This window comes from Crocodylus siamensis, chromosome 2 (assembly GCF_052110815.1).
Source record: "Crocodylus siamensis isolate JL-2025a chromosome 2, ASM5211081v1, whole genome shotgun sequence".
Classification (NCBI taxonomy): domain Eukaryota; kingdom Metazoa; phylum Chordata; order Crocodylia; family Crocodylidae; genus Crocodylus; species Crocodylus siamensis.
Window position 1 is genome coordinate 62,966,049 of NC_143396.1, and position 17,538 is coordinate 62,983,586.

The 17,538-nt window shown below is 44.5% G+C and overlaps 1 protein-coding gene across 3 annotated transcripts in view; it reads right to left on the bottom strand.

Moving 5' to 3' along the window:
• FGL1 (fibrinogen like 1) overlaps window positions 1-17,538 on the bottom strand; it is a 50,845-nt gene that overhangs the window by 32,930 nt on the left and 377 nt on the right. Inside the window, exons 1-3 of one of the 3 annotated variants that reach the window (XM_090036023.1) lie at window positions 16,755-16,871; window positions 12,797-12,885; window positions 4,255-4,330 (exon numbers count right to left, since the gene is read on the bottom strand). In XM_090036023.1, coding sequence (XP_089892149.1) covers window positions 4,255-4,320 — 66 coding nt within the window. In that variant the 5' untranslated portion in view covers window positions 4,321-4,330; window positions 12,797-12,885; window positions 16,755-16,871. Of the gene's footprint in view, window positions 1-4,254; window positions 4,331-12,796; window positions 12,886-16,727; window positions 16,872-17,538 lie in introns of those variants that run through there. The other 2 variants (XM_090036025.1, XM_090036024.1) reach the window with 2 other exon arrangements.

Consider the following 17,538-nt stretch of genomic DNA (forward strand, 5'->3'; position numbering starts at 1 on the left):
TAGTACTAATTAGAGGCTAACATTGTTACTATTATCTTGATGATATAATGGGATAAAAAGTAACTTGAATCTGAACTTAAAAAGATGGGTGTCTGTAACAGGGAATCCTTACTCTGTTTCTTGGGTGGTGGGGGGGGTGGGAGCTACAGGGCCAGAAGAACCAGTAAGGGCTCTTTGAGGGAAGGGCTTTTATGACTCAGGCAAAGGCAGCTGGCAGAGCTAGGACTAACAAGCAGCCCCTGTGCTCAGGCCAGCTAATAGGCCAGGCTGGCCAGAAGGGGCAGGGCCCAGGTAACCCATAGGCTTGCCTTCAGGAAGAAGTGGTAGTGAGGCCTGCCAGGGACAAGGTGCCAGCCACAGGAGTGCCCGAGGGGCACATGTGGTTTTGGGAACTCTGCCAGGGCTCAGGACTCAAACCAAACGCAGGCATGAAGCCAGGAGGGCTAGGGCCAGAGCCTGAAAGGGACAAAAGCAGGACCAGGGACCCAAAGCCTAAGAGGGGTGAAAAGCCAGGGGTCAGGAGCCTGGAGCCCAAGAAGGGCAAGGTAAGCTAAGCTGAGGTCCAGTGTAGTGGGCCAAGGTAAGGATCCCAGATAGAGAGAAATGGGCAGAGGCTGGGAAGGCCAAGGCCCCAACAAAGACATGGAGACCTGAGGAGGCCTGACATAAGGCACCTTTCTCCCAGAACTATCGGAGTTATTAATCGGTCACTTTTGCAAAGCGTGGGCATGGTTGTAGGGACAGAACGAGACCACAAATTTAGCCCTTAAGGCACACAGGCCTAAAAGAACAAGTACTGAGAAGAAAGAAAGAAAGAAAGAGACAGCACCTAGGCTTACCAGCCTAAGAAGGCAGGCTCCCTTCATTACCAACAGTAAGACATGGCAGGATGAGACCCTGGGAGATGGAAGCAAGAGTCTGTCAGGAAAGATGTGGCTGATAGGGGGCACATCAGTGGGGGACAGCAAGAAATAAGAGCTGCTTTGTTAACCACGGCACCCATTGGGGTAACTAGGAACAATGACCACAAACTGACGGAAAGCAGATTTAGGTTAGACATCAGGAAGAACGTCTTTACAGTAAGGGTTGCCAAAATCTGGAATGGACTTCCAAGAGAGGTGGTGCTCTCCCCTACCCTGGGGATCTTTAAGAGAAGGCTAGACATACACCTGGCTGGGGTTATCTGACCCCAGCGCTCTTTCTTGCCCAGGACAGGGGGTCAGACTCGATGATCTGCTAAGGTCCCTTCTGACCCAAACATCTAGGAATCTAGAAATCATGGCAGCCCTTGGGAACCACATCTTTCATAGTGTCCACTTACTTTAAATCTATATTTCTTCACAGTATCATTTTAAATACTCCTAAATCCCTTAATATTATACTGAATTTGCATTCTTGGGGGGTTTAATATGATTAAACATAATGTATTCCTCTCAACAGGACTAAATTCCTGGCAAGTTCTTTACTAAGACAACTACATAGCTTTGAGTATCCAAACCAGCTCATTTAGAGCTAGATCAAGGTTTTCTGCTTGGCACTGCATTGTTCAGAAAAGACATATCTTAAGACACTAAAACTGCTTTACATTTTGGGTGCTTGTACACATGCAGGACACCTGCTCTGACAAGTTCTAATTAGAATGTGGGGAAGTGTAGTCACCCTAGAGGATAGGCTGTCAATCAGGCCAGGCCGACCTCAACAGGCTTACAAGGTGGGTGGATCAAAACCTCATGACATTCAACACTGAGAAATACAAGGTCCACACCACACTTATAGGCTCAGCAGTGCTATGCTTGCTAGCACCATGACCAAAAGAGACTTGGGGGTCATGATTGACCACAACATGAACATGAGCCTCCAATGCAATGCTACAGCCAGCGAAGCAAACAAAACTCTGGCTTGTATCTACTGATGCATCTCAAGCAAGACCCAGGAAGTCATCTTCCCACTTTACTTGGCCTTGGTGAGACCACAGCTGGAATACTGTGTCCAGTTCTGGGCTCTGTAATTCAAAAAGGATGTAGAGAAGCTTGAGAGAGTCCAGAGGAGAGCCAAGTGAATGATTAGAGGACAAGAGAGCAGACCTTATGAAGAGAGGCTGAGATACATGGGACTCTTCAGCCTGGAAAAGCGTAGGGTTGGGGTGACTTGGTGGCAGCCTATAAGTACGTAAGGGGTGTGCATCAGGATCTGGGAGAACAACTGTTCACCAGGGCACCCCATGGGAAGATAAAGTCCAATGGTCACAAACTCCTGGAAGATTGTTTTAGGCTGGACATAAGGAAAAACTTCCTTACTGTCCGAGTCCCCAGGGCCTGGAATACATTTACCCCAGAGGTGGTGCAAACACCTACTCTGGATACTCTCAAAAAACAGTTGGATGCCTATCTTGCTGGGATCATTTGACCCCTGCTGATTTCCTGCCCTTTGGGCAGGGGCCTGGACCCAATGATCTTGCGAGGTCCTTTCCAGCCCTAGTGTCTATGAAATCTATGAAGTCTACTAGAGTCTTCTAATTAGAACAACAAAGCCAAAAAAATATTTTTTCACTTTTATATTGTTTTTCAAAGGAATATTTGCATGCTATAGGCCCTTCTATATGTTAGTTATTGCTCAATTACCTGGTTAATTACACAATTACCTTAAGGCTAACTACATGTGCAAATACTTATCACACAATAAGTGTGATGGCTTCACCATCATATCCATTCAGTGTCTCTGTATTTCAAAAGGACGCCACTCCTGCCACTTTGAAGTATAGGATGCTGAATACATGAAACGCTGAGGGCATTTTAGTTAGAGTGGCTCCCAAGAGCTGTTATAATTAAAATACCCCCCATCCTCCCAGAGCACATGTATAGACATCCTTTGTTTTAAGTTTCAACAGGTACAGGTATACAATTATACTGCATATTTTAAAATATCTTTGATGTAAGTATCCTAAACTAGCTCTTCTGGTGGATACCAGTGTCTATGAAGGATTATTAACAGTGTTGGACAGCTGGAACCGTATAATAAGGATCAGAGTGCCCAGAAAAAGATACAGTAACATTCTTCTGTTTAAGCATGAAAAGTACTAACGTCTCTTCTTGAGCTCTAACCAAGTCACGCAAAGTTTTGTTGATGAACAGAAATAAACATAGTTTTTACATCTGGAATTCAAGACATTTAGAATTCACGTTTGGGAACAGGCTAGTTCTGTAACATTAAGGTAGGTCATTCTGGCAATCTGTCACTCCAGTTTTATAAATAATAATTCCTCTAAAAGCACTGAACTTTCATCAGTGTGAAGTGGCAAACCTGGCACTGGCTTTCAAGAATCTATGGTGACAGCAAACTTCATTTTCTTTTCTTTAGTTTATATGTGAATCAACATACAAATATCCTGATACTGTAATAGTCAGAGAAATGCTATTTTGATAGCAACTCTGTCTGTGAATAAATGTGTCACTGATTAAAACCAGACTGAACATAACCTGTTATGTCTGCTTTAAGAATACAGTTGTTAATGCTGTGCATTTAGAACAAGTATTTAACAACTGCTGACAGTTCTAGTCCTAGACATATGCTCTTATATTTAATCCAGCTGCTGCTATTAATGTGCATATATGCCCTATAATTTATTTCATCATTGTGAGAACTATTCAGTAACTAAAGTCTTTCCAGAAAATGTTTTACTGTACATTAGCTTAAAGGGTGTTTATGAGAAGTTAAAGGTTTTTCCATTCAAGTGTTCATTTTTATTTTCCTGTTTTTGAGGACTGTAATACGATTAAATGTTACACATTCTTGAAGTGATGAAAACTCTGGGATGAATTTAAGAACACTGTCAATATAATTACTGCAAAGTTAGCCACAACCCCAATAAATAATATTAAAAAGCAGACAATGGGCTTCATGCTAATGACTTCACCTTACTGTGCTCGCATAGAAATTAATCAAACCTAAGTTTTCTTCCTTCACTGGATTTAATTTTCACTCATGTCCTTCTTCCTTTGTTTTACCCAAACCTGGGAACGAAAACATCAGAATATGTAACAATGTCCTTTCTTATGTTAGTTCTAGCCCAACCATTAACAGTACTTACTGAAACACTATTGTTAATTTATTTCTCATTTTGTGTTTGTGCATTCCATGTCTCTTTCCCAACGTAATACTCTGCAGTTGTCTTCACTAAATTTCATCTTTGTAATCAGACTAGTTCTTCAATTTATCATAATCATTCTGAATACAAGAGTAATAAGTAACACTTACCGAAGTGTCAATGCCCATGATCAACCCATTTGCAAGGATAAAAGTAAACAATATCAGTATCTTCATTCTGAGGAAACTACAAAAGAGAGTAACAAATTAGATCAGGATTCATTACAAAAAAATTTACATATACAAACGGTCATATTTGCTCCTTAAAAATCCTCAGAGTATTATTTGAATATATTTAAAATAAGAGGATTAATTTAGGAAAATAAAAAAATGAAGAGGAAAGAATAATATTTTCCCTTTTCAGACCACTTCTGATAGATTTCCAACATTCATTTGAATGGGTAATGAAAATATATTTGTATATTTTAAGAGAATGTTATGTAGAGGCTATGAAATCACATAATTATAAACATGGTAAGAAAAGAAAACTTAACTTCTCAATTCAAATCCTTTAAAATTACATAATTTTTCTCTTTAACTTTGGTTGAATCAGAATCAGGTTCAATGTTTGGTCGTTTCAAAATTGTGAACTATGGATAATATCAAGGGTGGGAAAAATTTGGCTCTTATATACACCGATGTAAGTGCACCATGAATTTGACCTGGTGTTCTGGGACTACAGAAGATGACAGATATTAAATGATCCACACAGGAAAGAAAGGAGGATAATTGGGTTTCTTCCTCAGAATTGTATTCAGAAATATGTAGACTTGACTCCCCACTTTATAGATCAGGAGTTATGGACTTGTCTAATGGAGCTAGATATACTGGTTTCAAACAAAGTTTAAAAACTGATTTAAATTAAACTAATGCAAATCACTGTGTTCACATTTTTATTTTGATTTAAGAATGGCTTGTTTTGCTTTGTTTTAAATGAAATCCTGGTACAAAAACAGCCTTTTGCACTGGTCTGACTAAATCAGTTAAAAAGAATGTAAGTTAAACCCATACAAGTTTGTGGTTCGACAAAACCTGAAAACAGAAAGAGATTAATGCTCCCATTTCAGCAAAGTACTTCAATATGTGCTTAAAAGATCACTGCCTCTGTGGAAAATTCCACTCAATTTCTATATGTGTGAATATGAAATGCCAGTGGAGGCTGGGCAGATTCTTTTTTTTTCAATTCTTCATATTGTACAAAAATAACCAGTGTGCATTTGGAAAGTATGTTTTTCAACCCCTTAAAATTCAGCCAAATTAAATCTCACCATTGAAAGGCATGTTCAGGCACATGCCAAATTTAAGGTTTCCATTGTTTAAATCTCAAACACTTGATACATTAAAAAATGACATGTCTTATTTAGCCAGAAAACTGCATTTTTTTCACTCTGAATTCCCACATGCTTCAAAACAGCATGTCCATTGCTGGTGCATCCTCCAAGCATTATTCTCAGGCAGAGCAAGTGCATCAACTTTGTGGAAACTGAAAATGTCTAATAAATATGTAAAATGAATGTATTCCCATTCATTTTAATGGTCACTGACCAATTATCTTTGGGAGAATCTGAATGTGATTTGAAAAAAAAATCAATCACATTTAATATTAAGGATACATTTATAGGTAATGTATAATGGGTAAATAAATTATAAAAAATGTTTTAGTAAAGGATTCACAGGATCGCAGGAAAGTAGGGCTGGAAGAGACCTCAGGAGGAGCTCTAGTCCAGCCTCCCTCTCAAGGCAGGATCACTTCTGTTTAAACCATCTAAGGCAAGTGTTTGTCTTTGAACCTGCTGTAGAAAATTTCAAGGGATGGAGATTCCACAGCTTCTCTAGGTAGCCTGTTCCCATACTTGACCATCCTCAGAATCAGAAAGTTTATTCTAATCTCCAGCCTAAATTTCCTCTGCTGCAGCTTGAATCAACTGCTCCTAGTGCAGTCCCCTGTAGCCACAGATAAAAGGCTATCTCTATACTCTTTATAATCACCCTTCAGGTATATGAAGGCTGTTATCAAATCCCCACTCAGTTTTCTCTTCTTGTTGGGCACATCCACACATGCAAGCACATGTGCTTGCAGCAGCTCAAATAGAATCGGTGCAAATTTGAGCTAGAGCTTTTTGCCTCCGTGCATGTGCTTAGACATGCACTTTGTTGTGGAGCAAATTGTGCCACTTCAGGCAAAATTACCCTGCCTGGCTCCTCCCGGATCTGCAGCCAGGGGGAGCTAGAGCCTGGGGTCAGCACCTGACCTGGTCCCATCAGAGCAAAAAGCTGCCCTAGCAAGCAGCTTAGGGCTACTCACTCTCAGGAGCTTCTGGGAGGAAGCTGGCCATGCCCCTTCCTGTCCCAGGTTGCTGTAAGCTTGGTCTCAGGAGCTCCTGGGGAGAAGATGGCCAGGCCCTTTCCTGCCTCTGGCTACTGTTAGCTGCTGGCTTGGTCTCAGAGCTTTTAGGAGTGGGTGAGCTGGACCCCTTCCTGCCTTGGGATGCTGCTGCTTCCCCCCCCCAGAACAGGGGGGGTCCTCTGCTGCATGCTGATGCCCCCCCATCAGGGCGGGGCCCACTGCATTGTACTGAACCCCAGCACTGCACCCCAGCTTCTGCACCCCTGTTCAGCCTGCTGCCCAGCCTGCCACCAAGCTGCAGTTGGGGGACAGCCTGGGGAGGGAGCCTGCACTACCTGTGGCCCCCTCCCCTACCATCACTGTTGGAGCCTAAAGGTACCTTGCCTGCCCCAGCTGCCTTGGCAGGACACCCCAACCTTCACTTCCACTTTCACCAGAAGCACACCTTGAGTGGCTGAACTGGATGGTTCCCACCACCACTACTGCTGCTGCCGTTGTTTCTGCTGCTGCCCCCTCTCAGATCTTCCACAAACAAAGCCCCTCCACTGCTCCAGCCATCCTTTACATCTGCCTCAGCAGCCTTCCCTGTGTGTTTCTGCCCTTGTGTGGTAAGGCCTGTGGTTCACCCCCCCGACCTGGGGTTTGCTGTGTAGCTGAGTAAGCCAGCTCGAGCTTCCCCAGCCCTTGTGTGTGTGTCCCCTCCCCCACATTCTCAAAGTATAGGCCTCCCAGTTTTTTTCCTGTGGGGATGTAGCTCAATGAGCTTCAACCCCCTTCCTCCTTATCCCCCTTTTCCCCCACAATTGAAGCCTGCCTCTACTAGATTCACCAGCCCCATGGAATATTTTGTTTTTCTTTATTGTCTTTCTTGCCCTCTTGTGAAACAGTGGTAGGGCAGGAAACTTCTGAGGGGCCATCTGCCCCCCCACCAGAGCTTTCTGCAGCCCCCACTATGGGGGTGGATCCAGCCTAGCCCTCAAGAGAATGCATGCCCCTGCAGCCTCCACCTTGGAGGCAGAGTCCAACCAACCTCCTCTGGGGGTGGAGAAGCCTGCAACCTCCACTGCAGGGGCAGGTGGGACTCAGGTAGGGAGCCAACAGGGCCAGGGAGTCTCCCCTGGCCAGGACCCGCCCCCCCAGAGGGGTTCCCAAGCCCTGTCTCTCATCATTGGGGACCAAGGGCAAGGGCAGTGAGAAGGACTCCTCTTCAGCCTCCTTGACAGCTGGGGATGGGAACGGCAAGGACCCTGACCCCAAGCCTAGACCACCAGCGCCTGAGGGGATCAGGTGCATTACACCAGCCAGCACACCCACTCAGCCTGTCCTTGGCCCTAGCTCTGGCCCCACCAATATGGCCTCCCGGGGGGGGGGAACCTCAGCTATGCACAGGCAGCTGCGGGGAGACCCAAAGCCAGGGGGCCCTGGACCCTCCATTGCCGGCCTTTCCAGCTCAGGGAGTGGGGCCCCCTTCCCTGCATTCACCCGCAGGCATGGGGTGAAGTGCCAGCTGGCTAAGCAGGAGAACTTGCACCTCTGCACCTGGGTGCAGGCCCTGGCTCAGGTAGTGGGGGCCCCCAAGATCGTGGCGGCCTTCCACTTTCATGGCAAGGGGGTCATTTTCCTTGCCTCGGAGGCCACTGCACAAAAAGTGGTGGAGATGGGGCTCATGGTGGAGGGTTAGTACATCCCCTTCGAGCGTCTAGGAGAGCTGGGGTCCATCCCTCCCTATATCCCCAGTTGGGCCCTGCTCCCCAAGCTCCAAACCCTGGGGAGAGTTATCTCCCCAGTGGTGGGCCTCTCACTAGGAGGCCAAGACCCCAGCCTCCGCCATGTGCATTCTTTCCGTCGCCAGGTCATGATCCAGTTGGCAGCGAGACTGCGACTGGAGGCTGAGGGGTGCCTGGCATTTTTTTATCAGGGGGCCCTGGTGAAGATTTTCTATACACTGGGGGACCTGCAGTGCTTCCGGTGCCACGCCTTGGGGCACTTGCGTCATGACTGCCCCATGGGCCAGGCAGGAAGGGCATCTGTGGGTCCCACTAAAAAGAGGGATACCCCTACCACCAGCACCCCACCCCCCTCAGGTCCCCCTGGCACCCCTGCTACAACTATGAGACCCCCCCATGAACTCAAGGGACCCTGCCCCCCAATCAAGTTTAGCAGAGTCCCAGGCAGCAGCAACTGGGGGAAGAGAGGGAGCAGTTCCCCTCTGCCCCTGGTCATACCCCTGTCTTGGCTGCCCCACCAGCCCCCAACCCTCACCTTCTCTTGCTGGAACCTGTTCACCTGAGGACAACCACATGGCTGAGTGGGTGCAGGTCCTGTCTGGGCATAAAGGCAAGAGGAAGGCTTGGGCACAGCTGGAGCCCTCCGACGTGGGGGACTCCTCTACCCCTCCCAAGACCACCACACGGGGGGAAGGAGGGGCCAAGCCTCCAGGGGCCTCTCCAGCTGTGCCTGACACCCCACCCCTGGGAAAGATCAAACTGGTGATCCCCATGGAGGAGGTTTTGGGGCTGCTAGATAGTCCCAAACAGGAGCCCATGGAGGAAGTCCCTCATTCTGCTGACCAGGGCCTACTCTCTGAAACCATGGGCACTGAGGCCTACCCAATGGAAGGCCTGGCAGAAAAGCCTTCTCCCTTTTTTGATCTGGGGGATATCAAGGCCCTGGGGCTCACCCCAGTGAGTCCTGAGGGAGGAGGTCCCCTTTCCCAGGACCCTGAGGCAGATGCTGGAGTCACTCTAGTGCCTGGAAGGTCTCTTCCCTCCCCCTCCCAGCAAAACCTTAACTCCAGCCTGCCCCATAGTCCTGCACCAGAGTGGGTTGTGGTAGGGTCCCCTAATCAACAGGTCGATCTTGTCGGGGACCCTGCACAGAACCCCTGGGGCTCCAGCTCTACTTCACCATCTTGTGAAGGAGCCCCACTCCCACCCCTGTCCCAGGGGCTGCAGAGCTCTCCCAATCCCAACCAGAGTCTGGGGTTTTAGGGGACTGGGGGGTTCAGAATGTGTCTAAGGAGTCCTCTGAGCCCCGGGACCAGGAAGGGGATCCCCATGACCTAAGGAACTGGTACCCCATGTCCCTCCTCTGCATGGACTACAAGGTGGTAGTGAAGGCCATCTCGCTGTGCCTGTGGTCCATGCTGATGGTTGTGATACATCCCGACCAGATGTATACAGTGTCCAGACATTCCATCTTCGACAACCTGTACCTGGTTTGGGACCTCCTGGAGCTAGCATGCCAGGAGGGCCTGTCTTTCACCCTCCTGTCTCTGGCCCAGGAGAAGGCGTTTGATAGAGTGGATCATGGGTACCTCACAAGCACACTGCGGGCCTTTGGCTTTGGGCCCCACTTTGTGTGGGCTCTTCAGGTGCTGTACACCTCTGCAGAATGTTTGGTCATGCTCAACTGGACCCTGACAGAGCCCATCCCATTCAGGAGAGGGGTGCGTCAAGGCTGCCTGCTGTCAGGTCAGCTGTACACCTTGGCCCTGGAGCCCTTCCTCACCCTCCTGCGGAAGCAGGTGGTGAGGTTGATGCTTTGGGAGCCAGCGGTGCAGCTGGTTCTGTCACCATATGCTGATGACTTACTTCTCATGGTCCAGGACTTGGGTGAGCCGGTGCAGGTGGAGGACTGCCAGGCATTGTACTCGGCGGCCTCCTCTGCCTAGGTTAACTGGGTCAGAAGCTTTGGCCTGGCGGTGGTTGACTGGTGGCAGGTGGTCTCATTCTCATCCATGCTCCACGGGATCCACTGGATCATGGGCTTGCTGCTCTACTTGGGGGTCTACCTGTCCCCCACAGACCCCTACCTGCTGGAGAACTGTCACCAGCTGGAGGCAAGGGTGGTGGAGCAGCTCCAGGCATGGCCAGGGCTCCTGAGATGTCTCTGCCTGCATGGGAGAGTGCTGGTGCTGAACCAGCTGGTCCTGTCCATGCTCTGGCACTGCTTACACACCCTGCCTGTGCCCTCTGAGGTCCTGGCAGGACTCCAGAAATGGGCGCTGGAGCTTTTCTGGCTGGGACAGCACTGCAGAGGTTGCTGCAGAGGTTCTGAGCCTCCACTTGCAGCCTCAGAACCAGGTCTTGGGATTCTTTCATTTACTGTTATCCAATTGTACAATCCAATCTATATATAACCGTGGTTTATAGCCATTTCTAATAGCCACAACTAAAGTGCTAATGATAAACTATAGTACTTACCCCATTAAATATTTATATAATCTATTAATAACTAAGTAAGCCTTCACAAACTATTCATGAATATTTTTAACATAGTGTGACCTAAAAATCTAAACCTAGATACACTCTGCCATACATTTTCTGAAACATAATCTTACATTGTTCATGTTATTCAATTTTCTGGGTAGAATATTACCTGTCTATAAATTTTCTGAATCCAAAAATTTAGCTGAACTGTGAAGAGCCAGATTCTGCTCTCTTACACCAATTCAGCCCTATACATTTTAGGTTTAATGAAAGTAAAATTTAGACAAACAACCTGTCTTGGAACACTGATATGAATCTGGGAGTTTCTGGGAGATTAACTTTAGGTACTTTTACTTACATAAGATCATTCTGGTGTTGTAGTTATTATAATTTTGAAAATAGCTGTTGTCACATGGATTTGCAGTGGATTTCTGTCCAATGTGGAATATGAGTGACTGAAGAGCTCAATCCTATTTCCCTTTGTGACCCATAATGGCATTTTTCCAACCATATACCCGACCTTTTTGGCACATATGCACAATTTGCATTTCTTTTATCCAGATAATATGGACAGTAGTTTGCATGACAGGCTCTGCCATGGCTAGGCAATGTGCAACCATATACATGTGTATAACAGATATGCATAAGTCACAAAATTCTACTTGGTAAAAACCCATGACTAGCTGAAGTTGGATGCTGGAGAAGCAGGAGGGGATAGACAAGAGCGGGGAGGGGAGGAGGATCTTCCCATGTTTTAGCCTCAATAGCTAAGTGGTTAGGGCACTCACCAAAGAAGTGGGAGACTTAGGTTCTAGGCCAGAATGACACTTACAAGGCTGGAAAACTCCAATTTAGGTATATAAAGTGAAACAGAATTCTGTCCTAAGAGTATACTGGGTAGCCAGTCAACCTGCACATAACTTACAGTTTCTAGTTCCAGGTATCTCAGTTGTGTTCCTTATGTCCTTTATATCATATGACTAGGATATGATGACCGTAACGCAGGGACTATTATTCTTTTATTGAATAATTTATATCCATCTGGTATGTATAACTGAAGGGGCTTTATTTTCAGAAGCAACAAATAGATCCCTGGGGCCCACATGTTCCACCAAGAATTCACCATTCTGAAAGTTTTAAATGCAATGCCAATCTTTTGAGGACTATATATCATGACAACTGTACTAACTTTACTTTCTCAAGGGAGTAATGAATGTAGTCTTATATAATATCCAAGGAAGATGATGCACACATGGGTTTCACAAGGCACAGTTCTTTCCATCACCCTTGCACCTTCTGGCCTATCTATTGTGTAACATGGTTCCAGATCGAAACCCTGTTACTTGAGAAATCTTGCAGCTGAGAGTAATTATGGCCCAGTGGAGCGAGGAGATGCCCCATGCCCGCAGAGAGCCAATGGGGCTCGGTGCCCAGGGATATGAGGAGAACGCTCGTGAGGGAAAGTTGCCTTTGGGCACCACAGGAAGAGAGGAGCTGCGAGGGAGACTCTCTGGGAGAAGGATCCAGGAGGAGGGATCCGCAACACATGATTAGCGTGAGCTGAGGTATCCTGGAGCTCAGACCCACATACCACTTACCAGGAATCCACGGGAACGGCGGTGAATGTGGGGAACAGCGGAGCCGCGGCGCCGGAAGAAGCTGTGGTTTATCCACCGGGATGCAGAGAGGTTATTTGAGGCCAAAGGGGGTGGTGAGAGGGGCATCACCTGCCTAGACCCCTGAAGAGACCCGGCAGCATCCAGACCCCAAGGGGAGAAGGACGCCAGGGGCCGAGAGGGCGAGACCTGACCGTGGGAGAACCACGGAACCTGCATGCTGGCTCCGCGTGGTAAAGGAGGACGGGTGGCATCTGTAACAAGCTGCTGATGAGACAAGTAGTGGCAGGGAGCACCCGACTTAAACAGAACAAAGGAAACTTTTCTTTTCTCTTTTACTTTTTTTTCTGATTATGGGGAGCAGGCAAGGACTCAAATAAGATGGAGAAGCCTGGCAGGGCAGAGGACATGGAGGGAACCCTGTGGGCACTGTTCGTTAGAAGCAGCCATAAGTGGGCGAAACACACCTCCCCACTTACCTCCCAACTGAGGGGCCGGGGATCCTCTTTGGAGTATGGGGGTGATCCCAGGGACAACTTTGACAAGCTGCTGCCTCCCAACTGGTTCTCTGTAAAAAGCGAGAATAAAAAGCACTTAGATTATGAAATAGACCAAGCATGATCCTTCCACGGGTACTAATTATCACACCATCTCTTTCCTCCCCATTTCTTTAACAAGATCTAAGTCATGGCAGGCGAGAACCAGGGGCTCCAGCGGTACCCTGCACGGACATGCTAACATATTGCATGACTACAAAATATAAATAGAATGCTTAAGGCATTATAGTTAGTCCAATTAGATTTGTATGTCTCCTGAAAATTAAGTAACCTTTCTATTTAAAGTGTGATTCACATTAAAAGGACGCTTCTATGGATTGCTGCACCATGCATGAAAGCCTTCTTTAGACATGAGTTGGAGGATTGGGGTTGGAAGCTCATTAGAAGACAAATATGGTTAGATCAGCTGCAGTGTTTAATCAAGAGAAGGTTACCAAGTGATGTATCGTTGATATTCATCCACTATGAAAATTGACTGCGTTAGCCTACCTTCCACGTGCTTATTTTTTCTATTACATACTAAAACAATGAGACTCTGTGAATAAGTTTAGCGAAACATGACATTTGAGGAGCAATGCAATTCCTTTCTTCTTTCCAATTAAATTGTTCTGCCCATGTAACTTGCATATATACATTTTATGAATGCAATGTCATGGTTCAACAGTCTGTATACTTTTGGTATTTCTATCCGTACGTACTCTTTCCAATAACAGGACAGATGCAGGGAGAGATTCCAGCTATTCTAGCACTCAAACCAAACAATTCCTCCCTTCATATCCAGCTCTGAGAGCTTTAAGCAAGTATCTTACAATTACTGCTTTGCCAAAATAAGGTGCAAAATCAGTGCTATGAATTATCATATTAATTCTGGTAAGAGTAAGAACTGCAGAATCAAATTATTTCTATATATATAATTTGCATACATTAAATTATGTATTCATACTTAAATTAACTGCATTACATGTGTTATTTAAAAAGTGCTTTACCAACAGTCACTATGTTCCCAGATAGATTAGTAGAATTGACAGGCCAAATTTATTATTAACAATAAGAAGCATTGTTTTTCTTTGGCAGGAAATAAAACTTGCAACAACAGCTCCTAAAAATCTGTTTTTAGCAATCAGTCTTTGAGAAGCAAAGTGTTTTCATCCTATTTTGCAAGACAGCAAAAATTAAAGGTGTATACTTCTTTAGATAAATTCAAACTCCTCCAGGGAGAATGTTTCCAAAGTCTACTAATCTCTTTATGCAGATAAACTCCTCATTTTTTTCTTATATAAAACATGTTAATCAGAACTGTGAAGTGAAGCAATTCATTAAATGAATTGGGAAGTCTAGGAAAAGACTATTATAGCTAATGAATTTTCAAATATAAAGCAGCAAACAAGTGTCTTCATTCTAATAAAACCGCCTGTTGTTATAGAAAACTCAGTCACAACACAGCTGACATCAATTTCATGATTTTTGGTTTGTTTTTTTTGTTGCTAACTTCACTGAACCCAAAGAGATTAAATGTGGTGAGAAATGATTAAGACTCTTCTTTATAATGCAGATATCTGGCAGTAAAGCAAGCAGAAAATGTACAGATGGCAGCCCTTCACATGAAAATATTTACCTTAAATTATGGATTTTACAGATTGAGTATCATCAGTATACCATATACCATGATTTACTCATGGCCATCAGAGATAAGCACACTTAATGCATGTTATTCTAATCTGAAGGCGCAATTCCATACCACTCTAGCCAAAAAAGGATTACCTTTAGATGTAATTGTTTTACGGCTTATGGCCAGCTCTTGAGAAGCTCTGCTATTTCATTCTTAGGGAAATAATGGTATCCATACAGTAGTGAAAACATATTCGGAATGTGTGCTCTTTGTGAAATATCTTATAGCTATAGGAAGCTCTCTTTGAACAGTCTTCCTTATGATCATTACACATGCAATTTCTAAAAATCCCAATGTATTCAAATTCCTGCCAGCATTTAGGTCTTCTTCAAAGTCCTTCAATGACTGTCTGTCAAACAGACATTATGCCTTGACTTTAATAAGGTTTTTGATATGGTCTCCCACAAAATTCTTACAAGCAAGCTAAAGAAGTATTTGTTGGATAAATGAACTGTAAGGTAGATAGAAAACTGGCTGGATCATCAGGCTCAAAGGATAATCAAGTGGAGTGCCTCAGGGGTCAGTCCCAGGGTTGGTTTTGTTCAATATCACCAATCTGGAGGATGGGATGGAGTGCACCCTCAGTAAATTTGCAGATTACAGCAAGGTAGTTGGAGAAGTAAATATGCTGGAGGGTAGGACTAGGATTCAGAGTGACCTCAAAAGTTGGAGAATTGGACCAAAAGAAATCTTATGAAATTCAATAAGGTACCAATCTTGCACTTTGGATGGAACAATCCTATGCAACGGTACAGACTGGGAACGGTACAGACTGGCTAAGCAGCAGTTCTGCAGAAAAGGACCTGGGGGTTACAGTGGACAATAAGCTGGACAGGAACCAACATTGTGCCCTTGTTGCAAAGAAGGCTAACAGCATACTGGGCTTCAGTAGTACAGGTGTTGCTAGCAGATTGAGGAAAGTGATTAGTTTCTTCTATTTGGCACTGTTGAGGCCATATCTGGATTACTGTGTTGGGTTTTAAGCCCCCACCACAGAAAGGATGTGGACAGATTGAAAAATGTCAAGCAGAGGGCAATGCAAATGGTTAGAGGGCTGGGGCACATGACTTCTGAGGATAGGCTGAGGGAACTAAGCTTATTTAGTATGAAGAAGAGAAGAGTGAGGAGGGATTTATAACAGTCTTCAACTACCTGAAGGGTGGTTCCAAAGAGGATGGAGCTAGACAGTCCTTAGTGATGGCAGATGACAGAACAAGGAGCAACCGTCTCAAGTTGCAGCAAGTGAAGTTTAAGTTAGATATTAGGAAGAACTTTCTCACTAAAAGGGTAGTAAAGCACTGGAACAGGTTACCCAGAGAGGTGGTGGAATCTCCATCCTTGGAGGTTTTTAAGACCCAGCTAGACAAAGCCATGGCTGGGATGATATAGTTGGATATACTCTTGCTTTGAGCAGGGGTTTGGGCTGGATGACATCCTGAGGTCCCTTCCAAACCTAATTTTCTATGATTCTATGATATTAAAACATTACAAAATTTAAAAATGTACAGTTAAAATATTAGACCATCTTGTACCTTACGCAGGATACTAATAAAAAAGTGTTATCTCCTGCCAAAAATGTAAGTTGGTCGATTTAAAAAACCTTTAAGGAAGATTTTTTTTTGTCTTTTAGGTGGTGCTAAAAACTAAATTATACCTGTAGAAATGCTATTATCAAAGCATTATATCACTTTTAATTAGGCAGTAATAGCTATGGTAATCTACACGCAATTCTTTTTTGAAGGGTAATCATTATTGATTCTAACCAGTTTTAAGGCCTGAAAAATAGTCTAGTTTATTTGCCAGTGCATTCAAATACATTCTGAACTAAATATCTTAGTTTGCGTTTATGGGTCTGGGAGAATATGTGGGAAAAGAAATTACCAGAATGGCACAACCAGGGAGAAGGGGAAGAAGAAGACTGAAGATGAGATGGAGAGATATAGTGGAAAGGGACATGAGAGAGAAGGAGTTGGAAGAAAAAGATATGCATGACCGAAGCCAGTGGAGAGCCAGGATCCACAACAGTGACTTCGTTTAGATGGGAAGAGCAAGCAAAGAAGAATATAACTACATGTTTTAACAAAATACTTGGATCCATTCTTAAACAACACAGATATCATTGTTACAATTTTATGGGTTTCAAAATTATTTCTATTCAAGGCTTTAGAAAGCCCCCCCAAATACCTCCTTCCAAATGCTTGAAATGTTTACCTTTACCCTCTGGGCAGAACTGACAGTTGTTAAATCGTCTTAGCTGATGCAAAGAATTCCAGTCTTCCCAGAGCAAGATTGTTTTTGCTATTAAATTCTGGAGCGTTGAGGGTTACGTCTGCTATGACTCAGCGGGTAGGAATGTTACCAAGGAGTTGCAGTTATCAGGGCTGTAACTAAACTGCAACTTAAGAAAGAAAATTATATAGTATAAGTTGTTATCTAAGTTGTTGTCTAACGTTACTCTAGAAAATTCAAAATAGAAAAACAAGAAAATAAATAATACATTCCCTTCTACAGCTCTAATTCAGAAAATCGTGCCTCTTCAGAACAGCATTTTAGCAAACGCTTAAGTATTTTCCTGAATCGGAGTCTAGGTTTGTTAGGCTTTAGGACCAACAAGCATACGTAACTTGATTGATTATTGAAACACATTCACAGGATGAAGCTAGTGTTACACGGTAGCGCTGATAGAATAAAACATCTGCAAGAACACACTAACAAAGAAAGCATTGCAGACAGAGTCAAAAGGGCTAAAAACAAGAGAACCATGTTTGATTCAAGCCAGGATATTTTAACTAAGATGGATAAGCACAGGGAAAGCTTATTATTGTTCTAGTGATATCTATAAGTACATGAAGCTATTGACTTTGCTAGAATACAGTCATAGTAGATGTCCATTTATAGCCATATGAATACTCACCAAAATCTTCCATAAACATTTATTTGGATAAACAAGATTAATTTTGGCCTGACTATTGGCACCATTTTAATACTGGCTTTC